Below are 17313 nucleotides of genomic sequence, written 5' to 3' on the forward strand. Positions count from 1 at the left end.
GAGGGGAACTGGTTGCAACAACACGTTAAGCCTTCACAGTAGCCTTGAGGATACCCTAAGTTACCGCAGAGTGTACTGCAGACTGGTTCAACTCCGGGTTGACATACCCCTGGACAAACAGAGTCAGCATTTATCCCTGATCTAGCTTCTGATCCTGAAAATAGTTTATGCATAACCAAAAAACATATATTATCATCAATATTATAAACCCTCTAAACTCCTTAAATAAAAAAAATTACATGAGCAAGAACGTTCTTTATGCTCTTCCAAAAATTTGAAACTTAAGTACTAGAAAATCGTGGATCATGTCCTGATAATTATAGACACTATATAAACAAATTGTGCTAGTTGACTTACCTGTGATTAATAACATGGCAATGATAGAAACTACAATGAAATTGTATGTCGATCTCTGAATACCCATTCTTTGTTGTTCTTTCTAATAACTTGTTCTGTGGTATCTGTAATATCTTGTGAATCCTTTTATATGGAGGTTTTTGGAGTGGTTCTAGAAATTTAAAGCTCCTCCTGATATAGTATCAATTCGGAAATCTTAATCATAGGCCTGATTCAAAAAATTAAATTAGTATCCATAAATTTAATATTTCGGTATTGTAAAATCTTTATACTTCAATTTAAACTAGGAATATTTGTTTTAAAGATCTGTTTTAATGTGTTTTTTTTTGGGTAAAAGTCTGTTTTAATGTTAGTCAAGTATTAATGACATTTTTGCCTTTTGTTTTGGTTAGTGACAAATTTTAAAAATTGAATATCATTCTTTAGCCTGTATTTAAATCCTCAGATAATTTATATAGGTCTTGATATATAATAAATATTAGACTAAATGTTATTTAATAACAAATAATTTAATATTAAACCTTCTGACCAAGATGTCTGTATAACTATCCAAATAACATTAGAAATATATCTGTTATTAATAATTACAAATATGGAAGATCTATTATGTGTATATATATACCGCAAACATCAATATTTTTAGAAAGTATATTTGTATATAATAAAAAGGAGAAATGTAAATAAGGTGGTATATCTATTTATATATTAAATTTGTAAGAAATGATAAAAAAATATCTTGTCAAATTCAACAATTGTATTACCAAATACTGGAAAAAGATCCATGGTATTTTTCCCTATTTTGAGAAACATGTGCACATGATAACTTGGATTCACTACACAGTTTAACAATCTCACTCTACAAAATCGGCTAAACTTGTTAGAAACTTTCAAAACTGCCGACAACACTTGATGTTTACTCGTATAACTCCCACAATAACCAATGATCATATGATAACACACCCATGAATAGGGCAGAGACTATAAGAAACGCTAGAGACAAAAAGATATAAAAATGTGAAAAAGAGTGTAAAATCTCTACCAAGAAACTGATTCCAACCAGTCAGAGGTAAACTCATAGGCCACAAAGGTAACAGCACCGGCAGGAGCAGCTTTCACAGTTGATGGCACAATGCCTTTGTACAGACCATGCCACCCTTCAGACATCAGAATCTGTTTAAGACCGTCTAACATGTTTCTGTATGCACGTTGCTCCAGTCGAGCTCCATATCTCGGATGTCTCTGTAAACCTTCAATCTGAAAACGCTTTTTAACCACATCAAGAGGATGGCAGACGAGTTTGGCGCTAGTGCCAGCCCCAAGGCCACAAACAAAAAGCTGGAAGCTGGAAAGGTTTGTGTCCGCGTTTATTTGGTTTTTGGAGGATAACATGTATCTGTTCCAGTCCTAGTGAAACATCAAATGACAAAAATAAACAGACTGTTTTAAGAAAACAACACAGGAAAGATAATTTATATGATCTTTACCATCATCCACCGTTTAAACATGTCATAAGTGCCAAACTGCAAGCCAGCGTAAGGCACAATCTCAACAAGTGTTGGTGTTAGTCCATTATACAATCCTCTTACACCTCGAGATTTGATAATATCGACAAATGCAGACCTCATCGTTGGATACACCTGTAGACAGGTTTCATATATGGTTAGTACAATGCAGCAGCTTAAACTATATTAAAATGGCTTCATGTGTCAATGCAGACAAAACCTTAGGCTCCCCTTGTGAGGCTAGTATTGTCCTAAGAAGATCAAAAGGATAAGATCCTAGTGTAGCAGCACATCCTGCTAAAGCTCCACTGATGAAGGATAGATAAGGGCTCAAATGTATATGATCCTCTGCAAATTCCAAAAAGATTACAACAAGCTAACAATTAAGAAAGACAAAAAATACATTGATATCCAAATTACAATCTAAAGAATGTTACCTGTTTTAGTAGAACCAGATGCAAAAGATTTCAACTTATGTAGTACTGTGAACTGAATTGAAGTATAAGGCATGACCATAAGCAAAGCTGGCACATTCCCACGCCAAAAACCCTGCAAGAGCATCAGAGCAGAGAACAATACTCAGCAACCACTAATGCTCACAGACCTGAATGGTTGTTTTAGGAGATGAAAGTGTTCAAGAGACGGACCCGGAAACCTTCTTCTCTAAAAATGTCTTTAGTTGCCTGAAACATTCCAGTATACTTGGATGCTCCAGACAAGTTGCCCCGGACCACAGACCATGAAGTTGTTGGTTCTAGTTGAACCTGGAACCACAACATTCAGTTTCTTCTTCAGCCATCTCTAAACAGGATAACTCGAAAGATAAAGCTAATCACTTTCCTAAGCTACAAATCTAACATTAGGCGGCCACAATACAAGTGTATCCTAAGCAACAACAATAACAAACAATAATGACTAATACATTCAACTCAAATATTCTCAGATAAAGCAAAGCTTTATCAATGAGAGATACCTGAAACCTAATCTTAATGACGTCAAGGGGAGAAGTAACGATGCGAGAGACAGCACCGGAGATAGCTCCGGCGGAAGCATCAATAAGGGCACGTTTAATCTGCCCAGGATCATCATCAACCGCCGTCATGTTGTGACTCATTTTTTTTTTTTTTTGCTAGGGCTTCTTCTTCGTTTCTACAAGCTAAAATCAATTAAAAGAAAGTAATCCAGAAACCCTCTCATCAATTCACACAGCAACAAAGAAGATATGAAGAGATTAGACCAAAACATAAAAATGGAAACTTTCCGAAATTTACCAGATAAAAATGGAAACTTTCAGAGCTTTCTTTCTCTCTCAACGATATAACAAATAACTAAGTCCGCCCACTTCTATTACAGAACTCCCACTTGCACTGTTTCTTGCTTTGTCGGTTTATCAGTTCATGACGCACCCAAAGCAAACAATCATTATTAAAAGGTTGCTCTTTTGACATGCCTTAAAACTTTTTTTTCTGAATGGTGCGAGTATTGAGACTAGTATTAGCTTTCTCTTTCGACGGCTTATGACCATTGTAGAAGAATCATTGGAAGATAGAAGTCTAACCGCCCAAAATGAAAATGATTGTGATCAAGTACTTTATTATATAACATAGGTTAATGCGTTCTTTAACCACCTTTTTAAAAGAATATTAACAAATTAGAGGTCAGAGTTACAGCAAACGTCTAGATAGAGAGTTGTAAAGGGACCCAACTCTAGTCATGTGATATTCGCCTTTATTTCTTTCTTATATTAGAGATAAGTACTAAAACTGCTAAACAATCTTGTAAAACATCATCAAAGATTATATTATATGGTAAAACAATGTACATAACTAGAGATAGTCCTAGTTTATGCTAAAGCAAGTACTGATTGGCAGGGCCGGCCCTGAGAGTTTGGAGGCCCAAGACCATTTAGTAAAGATTTCAAAAATTTGGGGACCTAAAAAATTTTTTTTTACAAATTGGGGGCCTATTTACATATAAAAAAAATTCAAAATTTTATTTTTGGGGGCTCAAGGCGAATGTTTCATTGGACTTGGCCCAGGGCCGGCCCTGCTGATTGGTTATGTTATCATTTCCCCAAACCAAGTGTAGCGTGTGTTATCTTAACGTAAGCTCCTTGTATTTAGCTGTATCAGCTTTGAGATGCCTACTGGCATAATGATCTCATGGAATCTGGCATAAATTCATCTTGCATACATGTCAGGACCGAACTGATAATCCTATAAGTCTTCAAATTGGTCCATACACTATAACATGGGCTGAATCCCAACTTCATAAACAATAAACCACATATTCACGAACAACATGTAGAGAAGGGTTTTCTAGAAAAAACTATAGAAACACTTTCAACATATAATAAAAAAATATTGATTCATATTCTGGCATGGAAAACGATAACGGAAAAACCATTTCCAGTTGTGTCCAGACCTCATTGTCAGTTTTTGACGGTTCTAGGTAACGCATGCTTCACGATTTAAGCATTCCTTAAACATTGATCTTTGCTGGTCTTCCCCTTTTGAAGACGCCATGTCAATCTGCATGCATCATATCAAAAACAATAAATATAAAAAAGTAGAGACATGTATGATTTTCACACAAAATTTAGTAAGAACTGACTTTATGGTGGTCATTGACATGCCAATTCAACAGCAACAAAAGAACATCAAAGCAGACATGCAAAATGGATCAAGCTAGAAGCTTGTACACTCGACTACAAGTTTGTACACAAATTTACATAATTTTTTTACAAAGAGATATCTATCTATACTATTATTTACGAAATGATTTTAAGGTTTCACATTAAAAGTTAACATGGTTAATATCATTTATATCCTTAATGAATAAATTATATAAATTAGCCAAAAATAAAAAAAAACGAATTTAAAATCTATTTAATTAGCCACGGTCTTATGTGTGGCTTGTCCACAAGTTTATCTTCTGACAGTTCATCCTCTGACATTTCATCGTCCGACATTTCTCTCTTTTTTTAACGCTAATCCAACATTTCTCTTGCATCAGAAACATAGAATATCAACTTGTAAACTTTATCAGCCAATTCATCAAAAAGAAAATCACCACAAAGTAATAGTTTTAACAAGTTACATGTACTTGACTAAAAAGTTGGCTCTAACACATTCTATTAGTTTTAACTAAAAAGTGACATCAAAATATTCTTAAATCTAACTCAAACAAAAACTAACATCTAAGGGGGTGTATTCAAATGAGTGTTTGAGGTGGTTTGTATTAAAATGTCAAATATACTGTTATTAAAACGTGAATTTTAAAAATTCATTTAAAATTACTATTTATTGAACTTAACATTTTATGAAATACCTTAAAATCCGCTGTTATTGAAAATATTTTAAATTGTAAGGTTTTGAAGTTTTCAAGTGATTTTAGAGTGTTTGGATGAAGTTTCTTATTTTATAAAAAAAATCCAAATCACATGGTTTTAGATAAGATTCTAGAGTTGTTTAACAAAATCATATTAAACTCTCCAATTCATATAAAATCATCTAACGACTCATTAAAAATCAAACAACTTCAATCTCTAGATTGAATTGTGTGAAAATAGAAATACATTGGTTTAAATTAATGTAATTAGTTAAATCACTTCAATCTCTGTATTTAGTTTAACATTGAGGTAAATCAAATCACTTCAATCTTTGTATTTAGTTAAACCGTGTGAAAATAGTACAATCAGTTTGGTAAACGACAAAAATACATTGGTTTAAGTTAATCTCAGTTTAGTTATGTAATAATAGCAAATAACAAAAAGGAAACTGTAAATAATTGCATATGAAATTTATCAGATGATTTTATTGACTATATCATCAAAGTAATTCATATAATATTTTGATTTTGATTAACAAGTTCAATATTATGAATTTTTAGAATTCTTTTACAACTACTCTTTGAAATGAATCCAGAGGCACCACCACAAGCCAATGCGTTTAGAGATTTTGAAACCATGTCTCCCATTCAAATCTATTTAGATATCGAAAATGCAAAAATACCCACTGACTACAATGTTGAATTGGTGTAAATCATGATCCAGCGGACTTTAGAATCGTTACAATACAACAAAAAAAGTGGTTTAACATCATTTATTTTGTATTTTTGCATTAATTATAAATGATGTAAAGAGATTTTGTATCACTTAAATAAATGATCTCAAAGTGGTGATGCAAATAATTTGTATCATTTTATTAATAAATGATGTTAAAATTATAAATAGTTACATCAACTTGTAAATGATGTCAATGTTAATATTGATATCAACTAAAACAACCGATTTATTTATTTATTAATTAATTAACTATGAATTTCAATTAATTATCAAAAATTTAAAATTATTTTAATAGTTATATTATGGATTGTTATTGATTTATTATATTAATGTCATTAAGAGAGTAGTGAAGTCCATGCGTTCTTTAGCTTCACTCCACACCAGCAGAGGGTAGTTTAATACTGTCTTCGTTCAGACTATGAAAAAAAAGGTATGGAAAGCAATGAAGATAGGAAGAATATATATCTTTTGGTTTGGAGAACAGTGTGATTAATTGATAACAAAACCCGTAAGCAAACTATTGTTATCCAAACAGCTTGATCAAGAAATAACAAAAAAGAAGAAGAAGAAGTTATGAACAAATCTCCATAGACAGATGAGATGAGTGTGTAATGTTCTTCAGTCCTCGTCTGAAGATTTCTTCAAACAACAGTTATTGATGAACGACTCTATGTCTATATGTAGTAGGTGTTATCAATGAAGCCAGTGAAAAAAGAATCATCATCGTCTGAGTTCTGATGAGAGTTGATCAGCTACTCGAGATCTTCTTTTGATGCTTCAACGCCTCCTTCTTTCTTCTTCCTCCTCCTCTTCTCATCCTCTTCTTCCTCTGCTTCTCTCTTTATTCCCCTTGGCGTCAAATGAATCTTGAGAGCATGATCCACCTATCACACAGAAACACAAGAAGTTAAATACAGGACTCTACAATTTTAACAACTTTGCAAACCCTATTTAAACATACATACCTTTTTGATATCACCATTTGACTTGTCTTGAGTACAAGACTCAATCACGTTTTCATATGTTGTTAATGGACCTGATTGATACAGGTATTGATACTCAATAGCATCAAGAGGCCGCGGTTGTGAGTACTGAATATCATGACAACGCGGTGGATATGAATCCAAAGGGGCTGCCCAAAACTGTGGGAGCTGATCCTGAACTGTATCAGGAGGTTGCGGTTCATGATACGCAATATCATGAAGCTGCATTTGATGTGACCCAATTGTTGCTTGCCAAAACTGCACCTGATGTGATTGATGATAATGGATAGTATCAAGAGGCTGTGGTTGGGGCGGTTCTTGATACGCAATATCATGACGTTGCGATTGATGTTGATAGATAGTAGTATTAAGAGGCTGTGGTTGGAGCGGTTCTTGATACTCATTATCTTGACGTTGCGGTTGACGTGAATCCAGTTCGGTTGGCCAAAACTGCGGCTGCGGCTATGGTTGGTGTGAAACCAACGGGGTTGGGGTTGGATAAAACTGCGGTTGCCGTTGCGGTTGCTGATTCTCAACAGTACGTGGCTGCACAGCCTCCTCTTCTAATTCTTCAACATCTTCTTCTTTCATGTTCTTTTTTGCCGTTGGACTCAGATAAATCTTACACAAAGCACATAATCCACCTTCATACACAAACCAAAACAAAAAAAAAAGGTTAACATAATACAAACTATCACAATCTGCATAACTTGGAAAACAAGAAACAATACATACGGTCTTGTTATGGCCAGAAGACTCAAGCCAGCATTCTTGCATTAACCAGTTCGTTCTTGCTCGGTTTGGTTGTTTGCCAACGAAGTAATTTAGTGTGGTTTTGTAGCCAACTACACCATTTTTAACTTTAATCTTCTTCGTAACTGCTTTTGAATGTTAGTATCCTCCATTGTGATCAACACGTTTTTGTTTCTCGCCGTCTTTTTTTAATCTTTGTCCTCTCAGATATAAAGAACCAAATTGTAAGATTACCCTTCTTGTATTCCGCTGTTTTAAATCAAAAGAAAGATTGATTCACACACACAAACAAAGAAACAAAAGCAACTATAATTTGTAAATAAAGAGATAATTCAACTATTGATTACAACATCAAATATAAATAGTTTTTTATTAAATTTTTCATATGTTTGACCAATAATTCATTAATATGTTGGACCAATAGTTCATTAATATGTTTTTAAATTCAAAAGTGACGTTGTTATCTAATATTTATTTATTAATGATGATTATAGTCTGCAAACATAAATAATAATTTACCATTATAATATTTTATTAGTAATGCATGTATTAATAAGCAATTATAAAATATTTTATAAAAGATGTTCAATAATACATCTCCATTAGTTTATGATTTGGTCGCCACTTCATTTTGTAAATAAACCTCAGGTTAATGGGACGGATCAGGAGTTGGAGATTAATAAACATTGGTTTAGGCCCAAATCACTTGTATATATATACACACGCAGCTAGGATTTCAACAATGAAGAACCGTGAAAAGATTTTGGGAGGAGGCAGAGCAATAATGATAAACGAGATGAAGATAGGTAGAAACCTAGGGGAGAGACGACGACATCCCAATATGTTACAGCGTAAAAAGTATCATCTTACGCCCGCCGGCCGACGAGCCCTATTAAAGATTAAGGTTATTATATACTCTTAATATATTTTCATATAGTATATCTCTGTAAAACGCGATTGAGAAAATTTTGGGTTTTGTTATTCATTGATTTTGATTCTTAATTACAGAGAAGGTCATCACTCGCTACTACCATTTCCACCATGCTCTGTCTGGATGCTCCTATGGTGAAGGTTATTTACTTTAGTATTGAGAAATTTATATGTCATCTACGGCTTTTGTTATTCATGGATTTTGATTCTTAAATTATTGTTATTCATTGATTTGATTCTTAATTACAGAAAATGTCATCACTTGCTACTACTTCCACCATGCCCTGTGTCTTGATGCTCCTTTGGTAAAGTTTATTTACTTTAGTATTGAGAAATTTATATGGCATCTTAAATGCTTTTGTTATTCATGGATTTGATTCTTAATTACAGAAAATGTCATCACCTCACGATGTCACTACTACTACCACCACCACCATGCCTCAGTCGCCATCAAGGTATATATATACACATTTCATGTTATCATCTCTCTAATATTGTGCGTCTTATATATCAATTAATTAGCAGTAGTTATGTGGATTGTTGCCTTGCTCATATATGTACGCTGTAATGTTTTTGCACCGGACATAGCGTAGCTGAGCTCAGCTCCGATCAAGTTTAAAGATGTGATTCCTCCACAAGCGGCATCGTGATGATCAACCGCAATGCCTAATCCACCATCTAAATTCGTATAACTATATTATATTCCAATGTTTTGTAACTTCAAAAAAAACCTGCGATGCTTTATACTTGAAAAAAAAAAGAAAAAAAAAACTGTTCCTAGAGAAATCTTTTGCCATGATTTAGTCGTTTTCTTCTATTGTATAATACAATCTATTGGCTATTTTGCATCATAATCAAAACATAAAGCTAGATAGATGGTTCTTCTAATTAACAACACATCATAATCAAAACATAAAGCAAGATAGTTGGTTCTTCTAAGTAAATATTAGAGAGACAAAACAAGGATTAAAACAAACAAAAAATAATCAATAGAAAAAGACAAATAAACAGAAGAAAGGAGCCAAAGTATATATCCTAAGCTCCTCTATCCAAATCTACAATACTGTTCGGATTTCAAAACATCAGCAGAGCTAGATCCGAAGGAAGGAGAGGGAGAGAGTTGGTTGAGGAGAGGGAAACAGGAAGTGACGAGCTATCCGAGTTTTTCTTGGAGACAGAGAGCACATATACCACCTAGGTTCTTTGTGAATGGATGCTTTGTGCATTGCATCTCATCACCCATGTCTTGATCCTTTGCTTCCACCTCATTGATGACTAGACCCTTTAGTTCTTGTCTGTTTTTTGGTGGATTGTGAGATTCTCTGGATAATGTTTCTGTGCATGTGAGATTGCTCGAGAATGAAAATGGAGGAATTGAAGGAGTGGGGGAAGAGGGGTCTAGTTCCCCCAGGTGCACGTGGGATACTATCTTGCAAGAGTCTCACGGTTCCTTATCTCTTCTTAGATGAAAGCGCAAAAGGTAAATATCGTGCAAGCAGTCATAGATCGGTGTTTCTTCGATACTGATGCATGATCAAACAGGAGAACAATTGCTTCCCTGATTTGATATTCCAGATAGAAGACTTAGATTCTGATGAAACTATATCAGCAGAAGAGGACGATGAAGAAGAAGGAAGTGGCTTAGCAAAGAAGAACTGGGTAGGATTCTTATGAAGATTCTATAACATATTGGGTTCCTTGAACTGCAAGTCTTCATGGCAAGTTAGCTCACTCCCATGTCTACAAAGTTTTGTGTTAGGGCTAATGCTTATGAACATGTTAACACTGTCGATAAACTCTGTTAGTTATATAATCAAAAACCGGTCTTACTTACATTAGTGATTTGTTATTTTATTATGGAGTCTATGCTACGGTATACATTTTGAGTATTAAAATGAGAGAAAGGTGGAATTTGCATTAAGAATAGGAATGACAGGTTGTGAGGAACACATGGCCTCCTTACTTTCCTTAGTTTTCTTTTTTAGAATGATTAGTTTAAAAAAAAATTTCACTTTCACTAATATAACAGCCTTATCCAATTTGAATGTGGACAAAAAAATGAAATGAACCAAACCAATTCAACTGAACCTAAATCAACCCAAACCAAACTAAAATATATATATAAACTATTTGGTTAAAGATTTTATCAATTCAAATGGTTCGGTTTTAAAAAGAACCAAAAAGCCAAAGTGTTTTTAGTTAAATTAACTTAATATATTAATAATATCAAGATTTAAGATATTTAACCTTTTAAACTAAATAACTAAATATAATTTTATACAGTTTACTTCTAAATCAATAGAAAAAACACAATTAAAAATAAAATAAAAAATGTTCATACATCAACGTAAAAACCAAAAAGTATATTTATAATATTTATATCAAAGTTGAATAAAAAATTATTGAATTACCTATTTTACATTTTTATTGTGATGTTCGACTTTATGTTTAAATACGAAGAAAATAATGTCCACCCATAGATTTGATCATGAGAATTGGAAAGTTTCATATTTAGAGCATTTCCAAAAAAAATTCTATACTTTCAAATATAGAGTTTTTTGCTCTCCAAAAATAAATTTCAAAATTTCAAATTTAGAGTTTTAAGAAGTGAAACTTCAATATGAAGTTTCACTACTCAAAACTCTATATTTGAAGTTTCATCTTTTTATTTGCATCTTGGTCCTTATAATTAATTACACATCACATTTATAATTCTTAAGTATTTTTTTCATTTATCATTTTAATCTTTAATACTTTTGTATATCTTAAATATTTCAAATTTATTTATATAAATTTAAGTTTTGCACATAAAATTAAATAAAAATTTTAAAATAAGATTTATAATATTTTAAAACTATAATTAGACAACAAGAATATTACAAAAGAAACTTAATTTTTTTTAAAAAAATATACATGAAGACATAATTATTACATAAATTTAAATATTACAACAATACTAATAGTCTAGTAAATTTTCTCTACAACTTCTAAAATATTGTCCAAACAAATTTTCTGTAACCGAAGATGGAGCATTACGGAAATAATTTTATGCAATAATATCATATTTTGCTTGTAGTTTAATATTTAATTATGAATTTCTATTTATAATTTTATATTTTAGTATAATATTTTATTAATTAATATTTTTATAGTATTTTTATATATGTGCTAGTTATTTGTAAAAGTTTTATGGATTTATATTAATTATGACAAATATAAGGACCATAGTAAAAATTACAAATAATTTTTAAATTAAATTTAAAGTTTTGGTTTTGGAGAAGAACGCCTTAAAACTTAAAACATAGAATTTTACAAACTCTAAAATATATTGTTTTTGGAGATGCTCTTAAATGAATAGTTGGGATTATACTAATTAAAATCAAACTCACAATTTCCAAAGATATATGTTAATTAAAAATTGCATTTAGATGAGTTCATCAGCTTTTTATAGGCTGTATAATTTAGTTTGATCTTATTCCAGTACTTAGAAAGGTCAGACATGCAATAAGAGCCATTCTTAATGAATGTTAGCCAGGTGTTATCTTTTTGGAAAGGGGCTGCATTAATTTAAGGACATTGGGTGTGTTCGGCTAAATTAAAGACGTGATTCTCTAGTTATTTGAATTAAATCAAAGGCTGATCATAGAACTATTGAACCCCACCAAGACAATTTAAACCCACTTTGTAAGTGAAAGAGACAGGTGTGAGGTCCCTTTACAGTCGGATCCTATGAATATGGAGTTCCACTCAATTGCATTTCATGGGACACATTTCACACAAAGACAAGGTGAAATGTCAAAATTAATTTCATTCAAAACAAAAAAGAAATGTCAAAATTAATTTGGCTCATATTTCCAAAACAACTTAGAGCATCTCCATTTTTATGAATTGCATTCTAACAACTTATTATTTGTTTAAATTTTAAGAGGATAAATAGTGCATCCTAAAATTTAAAAGTGTATTATTCACTCCTTCAAAACACAATTCAATTCTTTTTTTAGTCCGGATAAATATATATGTTTCATAGTCGCATGTATAATTTCATATATACTATATTCTAGTGCTTATCATTATATTTTCGAAAAAAAAAAGTGATTCAAAATAATTTATTAACACTTTTATATATTTGACTACTTAATACTATAATTGTCATAAATATTTTATTTTAATCTTCCAAATAGTATATTTTATTTGTTTATGAAAATTTAGTGACTGTAGTTAATTATTAACAAGGTTGAGGATTAAAATATAATTTTAAAAGAAAATTGAAGATGATCGTTGGAGTATCATGCCCTTATTTAAAAATGTTTATCCTTTAAAATAAGAGTGCTGGTTGAAAATGCTCTAAATAAAATTAAGAATCTAGTGAGTAAGTGCTAATTTTACTGGAGGATTTTTATCTGCAAATTATCTGCAAATTTATATGGCAATATATATAAAATTGTAATTATCCTCCCATTTGATAAAATCACATAAACTTTCGATGATAGTAGTTTATAAAACGAAAGTTCTGAGTCAGAAAAATATTTTGGAAAAATATTGGGTTGACTGAAAGTTAGTTATGGTAACACATACTAAATTGCTAATGTTGTGTAATATTTACTTTAGATTCACTAAAAGACGATGTTTTTCCTTTATGAACAAAACAAAGTAAGTAGGTGAAATGTCTTTGTTCTCAAAGAACGAATATTACACTATCACTTCTTTGAAATCCTAAGTAGAAATTCTAATTTACATTTCATTGTGATTATAAATACTCCATTGGATAACTCATGTGGGTTAAAGAGGTAAGAATCTCGCACACGTTGTAGCATTCGCATGAAACCAAGAGAATATATTTATTTGTATAGTAAATGTTTAGTATTTTTAAATAATAAAGCATATGTTTAGTATTTTTAAATAATAAAGCACATGTTTAGTATTTTTAATACGTTTCTTGTTTGTCGCTTTGTGGATTAGATCATCATTGTCTATCACTAACCAGTATTATAAAAATCCCTTTTCTCACAAAAGTTCCCGAGAGGTTCATCTTCGTTGAAGTTGATATTGTAAAAATAAAGTTGCATGGACTCCCTACTTAAAGTTAAAGTTCCATCAAACATTAAATATAGCGACTCTGCGTTGATAGTGCATGCAAGAAGGTCAGCATCAGCAGAAGAAAATAAATACTTTAAAATTAAAAATATTCTTCCCAACCAACCTACTAAAATAATAAAACTAGGGGCTTCCATAGATATGCAAACTCGAAATACCGAAACACCCTTCAGGTTTTTACATCTCATATAACAAAACGACAAAAATAAGCCTAAGGGTAAAAAGGTCAAATCACGATTTTCAGTTTGTAGTGCTCTCTCTCTCTCTGTTTCAGAAAGCGAAACCGCCGCCTGCTCGGTTCCCCGGATCCCGACGGTGACCGCCTGAAGACGAGTCAGACGTCGTCGTATTAACAGCCGTAAACGAACAGTTCTCTCTAGTCAAGCTTTCTTCTTCTACTTCTTCGTCCATGGTCATCTGCTTCGATCTACACTCCACGCTACAGAACGCTCTATCACCTCTGAAAACATTCAAAACAAAAACATTAAAGACAAAAAAAAAAAACAGATCGTGTAATAAAAAGTCCGGATTGTATTGACTTACTTATACATGTAGATATCTTTCGCTGGAAGAAGCTTCTTTCTGCAGAGAAAACAATGTTCGAGAAACCCAGAACTCAGATAACAATTCCCACGGCGGAGATCGGAGGAGACCATGACGGCGGATTTGTTAACGACTTGATGCGGTTTAGGAGTACTGAGAGTGTTGTTGTTGTTGTTGTTGTTAGTCGACTCCAAAATAATACTTAGTCCCACCATTATTATCTAACTTAACGCTTCTGAGAATTTCAGATGTTAATGGCGAAAGAGGAAGGAGAAGTTTTGGAAGATGAAAATGCAAAAAGTATTTTTTTTCTTTAAAATGCATGAGAGGATGGATAGGTGGGACCTACGAGTGTACTACGCAAGGACGATTGATTTGATATCTTTTGCTTTATACTCGCCACGTGTATCTTCTTTCTTCATTACGTGTGTTACCCTTTTTGTTACAAGAGAAGATAGTGGTAGATTTCTGTTAAGTTTTTTTTTAAAAAATTTCGACTCTTTTTTGGGATACATACGTATATCTCTATCAAATAATGTGGAATGAGTTTTTGATGATAAAAATCATAGATCATCGTGGTTGTTGTTGTGGATATTTTACTTAAGTTCATAAGTAATTTTCAACTAAGTGTATTATATTTAAAACAACCATGATAAGAATCAGATTAATCTATAATAGTGTCTTGAAAATCGGTCCAAGCGGTGTCTAAACACCCGTGGTAAATCAGATATGAACGAAATGATTTTTTTAAATCAATTTATAAAATAAATTCAGTTTAGACGTTCAAAAAATCTGTTTAAGCACCCGCATAAACAATAATTTTTTGCGAGGCGTCCAACTATCGTCTAGCGATTTTTATAACATTTATCTATATAGATAACAAGAGCTGCTTCCTTCTAGTTTGATGCTACCCAGGGACAGCAACTTAGTGAAACAAAAGGGTGATTGAAGTGGGTCAGAATTTTTATATGGTCCATATAGTTAAAGCCTATAAACACGTTATTCATTAAAGGCCCAAGCCTTGATTTACTTCAATCAATTGATTTTTTATTTTATTTTTCATCTGCTTTGCATTTTTTTTCATTAAGCATCTGATTGCTGAGGTCTATTTGGTCAATACATCTGGGGACATAGAAAGAATACGACTTGAGTATTTAGTTGTAGAAATTCTTTTGCTAAGCAATCTGTCGCGTTATAGAATTTTTCAGCATCTCTTTTTATGGGTTTTATCACTATTTTTGTATCACCTTCACAGACTATATTCTTATATCACAGCGTATCCAAACATGATGTATTCTTTCGAGAGTTTGTGAAAACTTTGTAAGATCGGCTTCAGAAACATTGTTGCATTCTCCTCCCTCACTCTGTCCAGCTTAAAGTATTAATTAAAAGGTTGTGTTAGGTATAGTTTTTTTAATATATTTCTTGAACATTTTTTTGAAATATACTTTTATTCTGTACGTTTACAACTTAACATGGTTTTCTGTTTCGAATTATGCTGTCTTCTCATATTGTGGTGGGGTTGTTGGTTTAACTTCAAGCAAAGGATGGTTGCGAAAAGCATCACTCTTATTGTTGACGATTAGACTACTAAACATTATGACTCTAAACAAACACATCAACATAATTAAAATTTCACGTGGATATTCTTGCAAATATGATTCTGGTGAATTTAATCTTCTAATTTGGGATTTTGATATCAATGTGGACTTTCAATTCATTAACTCGTTTATTTTTGTGAAGTATTATAACTGGACTTAGCAACAAATTGGAATTCCATTAATTTTAAGATTGAATTTCGTTACCCTAAATTAAATAGAATTATAGAAAATGCGGCATTGCATGGTCGGTCTAATCGAAATAAGATTTTTTTCTTTTTGTAAGAAAAACTACAAATAGTGAGCTTTTAATTACCTATCATCTACATGTCTTTTAGTTTCCTTTTTCAAGTTTGATCTCGTTAAATGTTATTTAAAAATCCCAGAGTAGTTTAAAAGTTTACTTACGACTAAACATGTGGATTAATTGCAATATTGCATGCATGGTTGCCAATTATTTCAGAGATTAGGGGCCAATTGCTGTCGTATACTTTACACAAATTGCCTTTGCTTTTCTATTTCATTCGTTTTATCGTATTTGTTTTTATCTGAAGAGTGAAGACTGATAATTTTTTTTTTTTTTGCTAGGGTTAATTAATTATTGATAAGTAAACAGAAGAAAATAATGTAATTATGTTCACAGCTCAAAACAATTGGCAATTTATTAATGGTGCTCAAAAAAAAGTTTCTGTTCAAAAATAATAATAATGTAATTATGGAAAAAGTCAGCAAATCCGGATCCTAACATTTGGCATTTTCTTTGCCATTTCAAGATTTTCCATCAATTTTTGCTTGATTAGTTATGGACCTAGGGTGAATGAAATCAACCCGAAATTGGTTAAATGAGAAAAATTGGTAAGCCACAAGGTGGGCAATAATAGCCTATATACATAATAATATATTCAATTATAGATTTTTTTTCTCTTTTTCAAATGGCAATAATCATAGCATTGTGTAGGAGTCTAGAAAGCACATCTATAAATGTCGGATATGTGAATAACAAAAAAGAGGGCTTAAGTGCTATATCTAGAGAAATGTCTAACTATGAATAAGGTTGATACTAGACCCTGACTCACGCGCCGCAGATATGAATTTTCAGTTTTTAATTATTTATTTTATTAAATGATGTATTTGTAATATTCGTTCGTATTATATTCATTAAGTACATATTTTTTTTTTGCATCTTAAACTATCTATTTTTTTTACGAATGTGTGATATCATATAAAAAATATAAAAAAAAAGTATAGAGTTAATTAGATAATTTTAAAAACAGAAATTTTTCTTTCGTGTGCGATATCATATAAATAATGATCCGCCCAGTTAACAAAAATCATTATTTTATGTGTAATTTTTTTTTATTTTGACAATTTCCTTAAAACTATATTAAATTTTACATATTTTAATTAGAATATTTTTAATATCTTTACTTTTTTATTTAAAATGCAACTCAATATTTTTTTTAACAATTATAACAAAATATTTAAAA

The 17313-nt window shown here is 31.7% G+C and overlaps 3 protein-coding genes and 1 long non-coding RNA gene across 4 annotated transcripts; 1 reads left to right on the forward strand and 3 right to left on the reverse strand.

Moving 5' to 3' along the window:
* Positions 1 to 1174: 1174 nt before the first annotated feature.
* On the reverse strand, positions 1175 to 3405 carry LOC106316638 (mitochondrial thiamine pyrophosphate carrier-like). Its single transcript, XM_013754517.1, has 6 exons — positions 2833 to 3405; positions 2507 to 2623; positions 2297 to 2408; positions 2080 to 2207; positions 1842 to 1994; positions 1175 to 1761 (listed from the first exon to the last, which is right to left on the reverse strand). The coding sequence occupies exons 1-6, from the start codon at positions 2971 to 2973 to the stop codon at positions 1393 to 1395; spliced, it is 1020 nt and encodes a 339-aa protein (XP_013609971.1). The 5' UTR covers positions 2974 to 3405; the 3' UTR covers positions 1175 to 1392.
* Positions 3406 to 4306: 901 nt separating this feature from the next.
* Positions 4307 to 8183, reverse strand: LOC106314105. The gene is made up of 6 exons (XM_013752040.1): positions 8165 to 8183; positions 7824 to 7910; positions 7644 to 7786; positions 7389 to 7529; positions 6891 to 7130; positions 4307 to 4390 (listed from the first exon to the last, which is right to left on the reverse strand). The coding sequence occupies exons 1-6, from the start codon at positions 8181 to 8183 to the stop codon at positions 4307 to 4309; spliced, it is 714 nt and encodes a 237-aa protein (XP_013607494.1).
* Positions 8184 to 8495: 312 nt separating this feature from the next.
* On the forward strand, positions 8496 to 9258 carry LOC106317749. Its single transcript, XR_001265225.1, has 5 exons — positions 8496 to 8565; positions 8670 to 8732; positions 8841 to 8896; positions 8982 to 9046; positions 9180 to 9258. It is a non-coding gene; the product is annotated as an uncharacterized LOC106317749 (long non-coding RNA).
* A 4516-nt stretch (positions 9259 to 13774) lies between these two features.
* LOC106317216 lies at positions 13775 to 14498 on the reverse strand. Its single transcript, XM_013755066.1, has 2 exons — positions 14229 to 14498; positions 13775 to 14145 (listed from the first exon to the last, which is right to left on the reverse strand). Exons 1-2 carry the CDS (start codon positions 14441 to 14443, stop codon positions 13956 to 13958), a joined length of 405 nt encoding a protein of 134 aa, XP_013610520.1. The 5' UTR covers positions 14444 to 14498; the 3' UTR covers positions 13775 to 13955.
* Positions 14499 to 17313: the final 2815 nt, after the last annotated feature.

Source organism: Brassica oleracea, chromosome C9 (assembly GCF_000695525.1).
Source record: "Brassica oleracea var. oleracea cultivar TO1000 chromosome C9, BOL, whole genome shotgun sequence".
NCBI lineage: Eukaryota > Viridiplantae > Streptophyta > Magnoliopsida > Brassicales > Brassicaceae > Brassica > Brassica oleracea.

What these genes read in the sequence shown, in the direction of transcription:
- LOC106316638 (XM_013754517.1), bottom strand. Translation starts at nt 2,973, where the DNA reads ATGAGTCACAACATGACGGCGGTTGATGATGATCCTGGGCAGATTAAA. An exon ending in TCATTAAGATTAGGTTTCAG is followed by an intron (nt 2,624 to 2,832) that starts GTATCTCTCATT and finishes TTGTGGTTCCAG; the next exon opens with GTTCAACTAGAACCAACAAC. An exon ending in TTAGAGAAGAAGGTTTCCGG is followed by an intron (nt 2,409 to 2,506) that starts GTCCGTCTCTTG and finishes ATGCTCTTGCAG; the next exon opens with GGTTTTTGGCGTGGGAATGT.
- LOC106314105 (XM_013752040.1), bottom strand. An exon ending in ACGGCGAGAAACAAAAACGT is followed by an intron (nt 7,787 to 7,823) that starts GTTGATCACAAT and finishes ATTCAAAAGCAG; the next exon opens with TTACGAAGAAGATTAAAGTT. An exon ending in CAAATGGTGATATCAAAAAG is followed by an intron (nt 4,391 to 6,890) that starts GTATGTATGTTT and finishes TGATGCATGCAG; the next exon opens with ATTGACATGGCGTCTTCAAA.
- LOC106317216 (XM_013755066.1), bottom strand. Translation starts at nt 14,443, where the DNA reads ATGGTGGGACTAAGTATTATTTTGGAGTCGACTAACAACAACAACAAC. An exon ending in AAAGATATCTACATGTATAA is followed by an intron (nt 14,146 to 14,228) that starts GTAAGTCAATAC and finishes GAATGTTTTCAG; the next exon opens with AGGTGATAGAGCGTTCTGTA.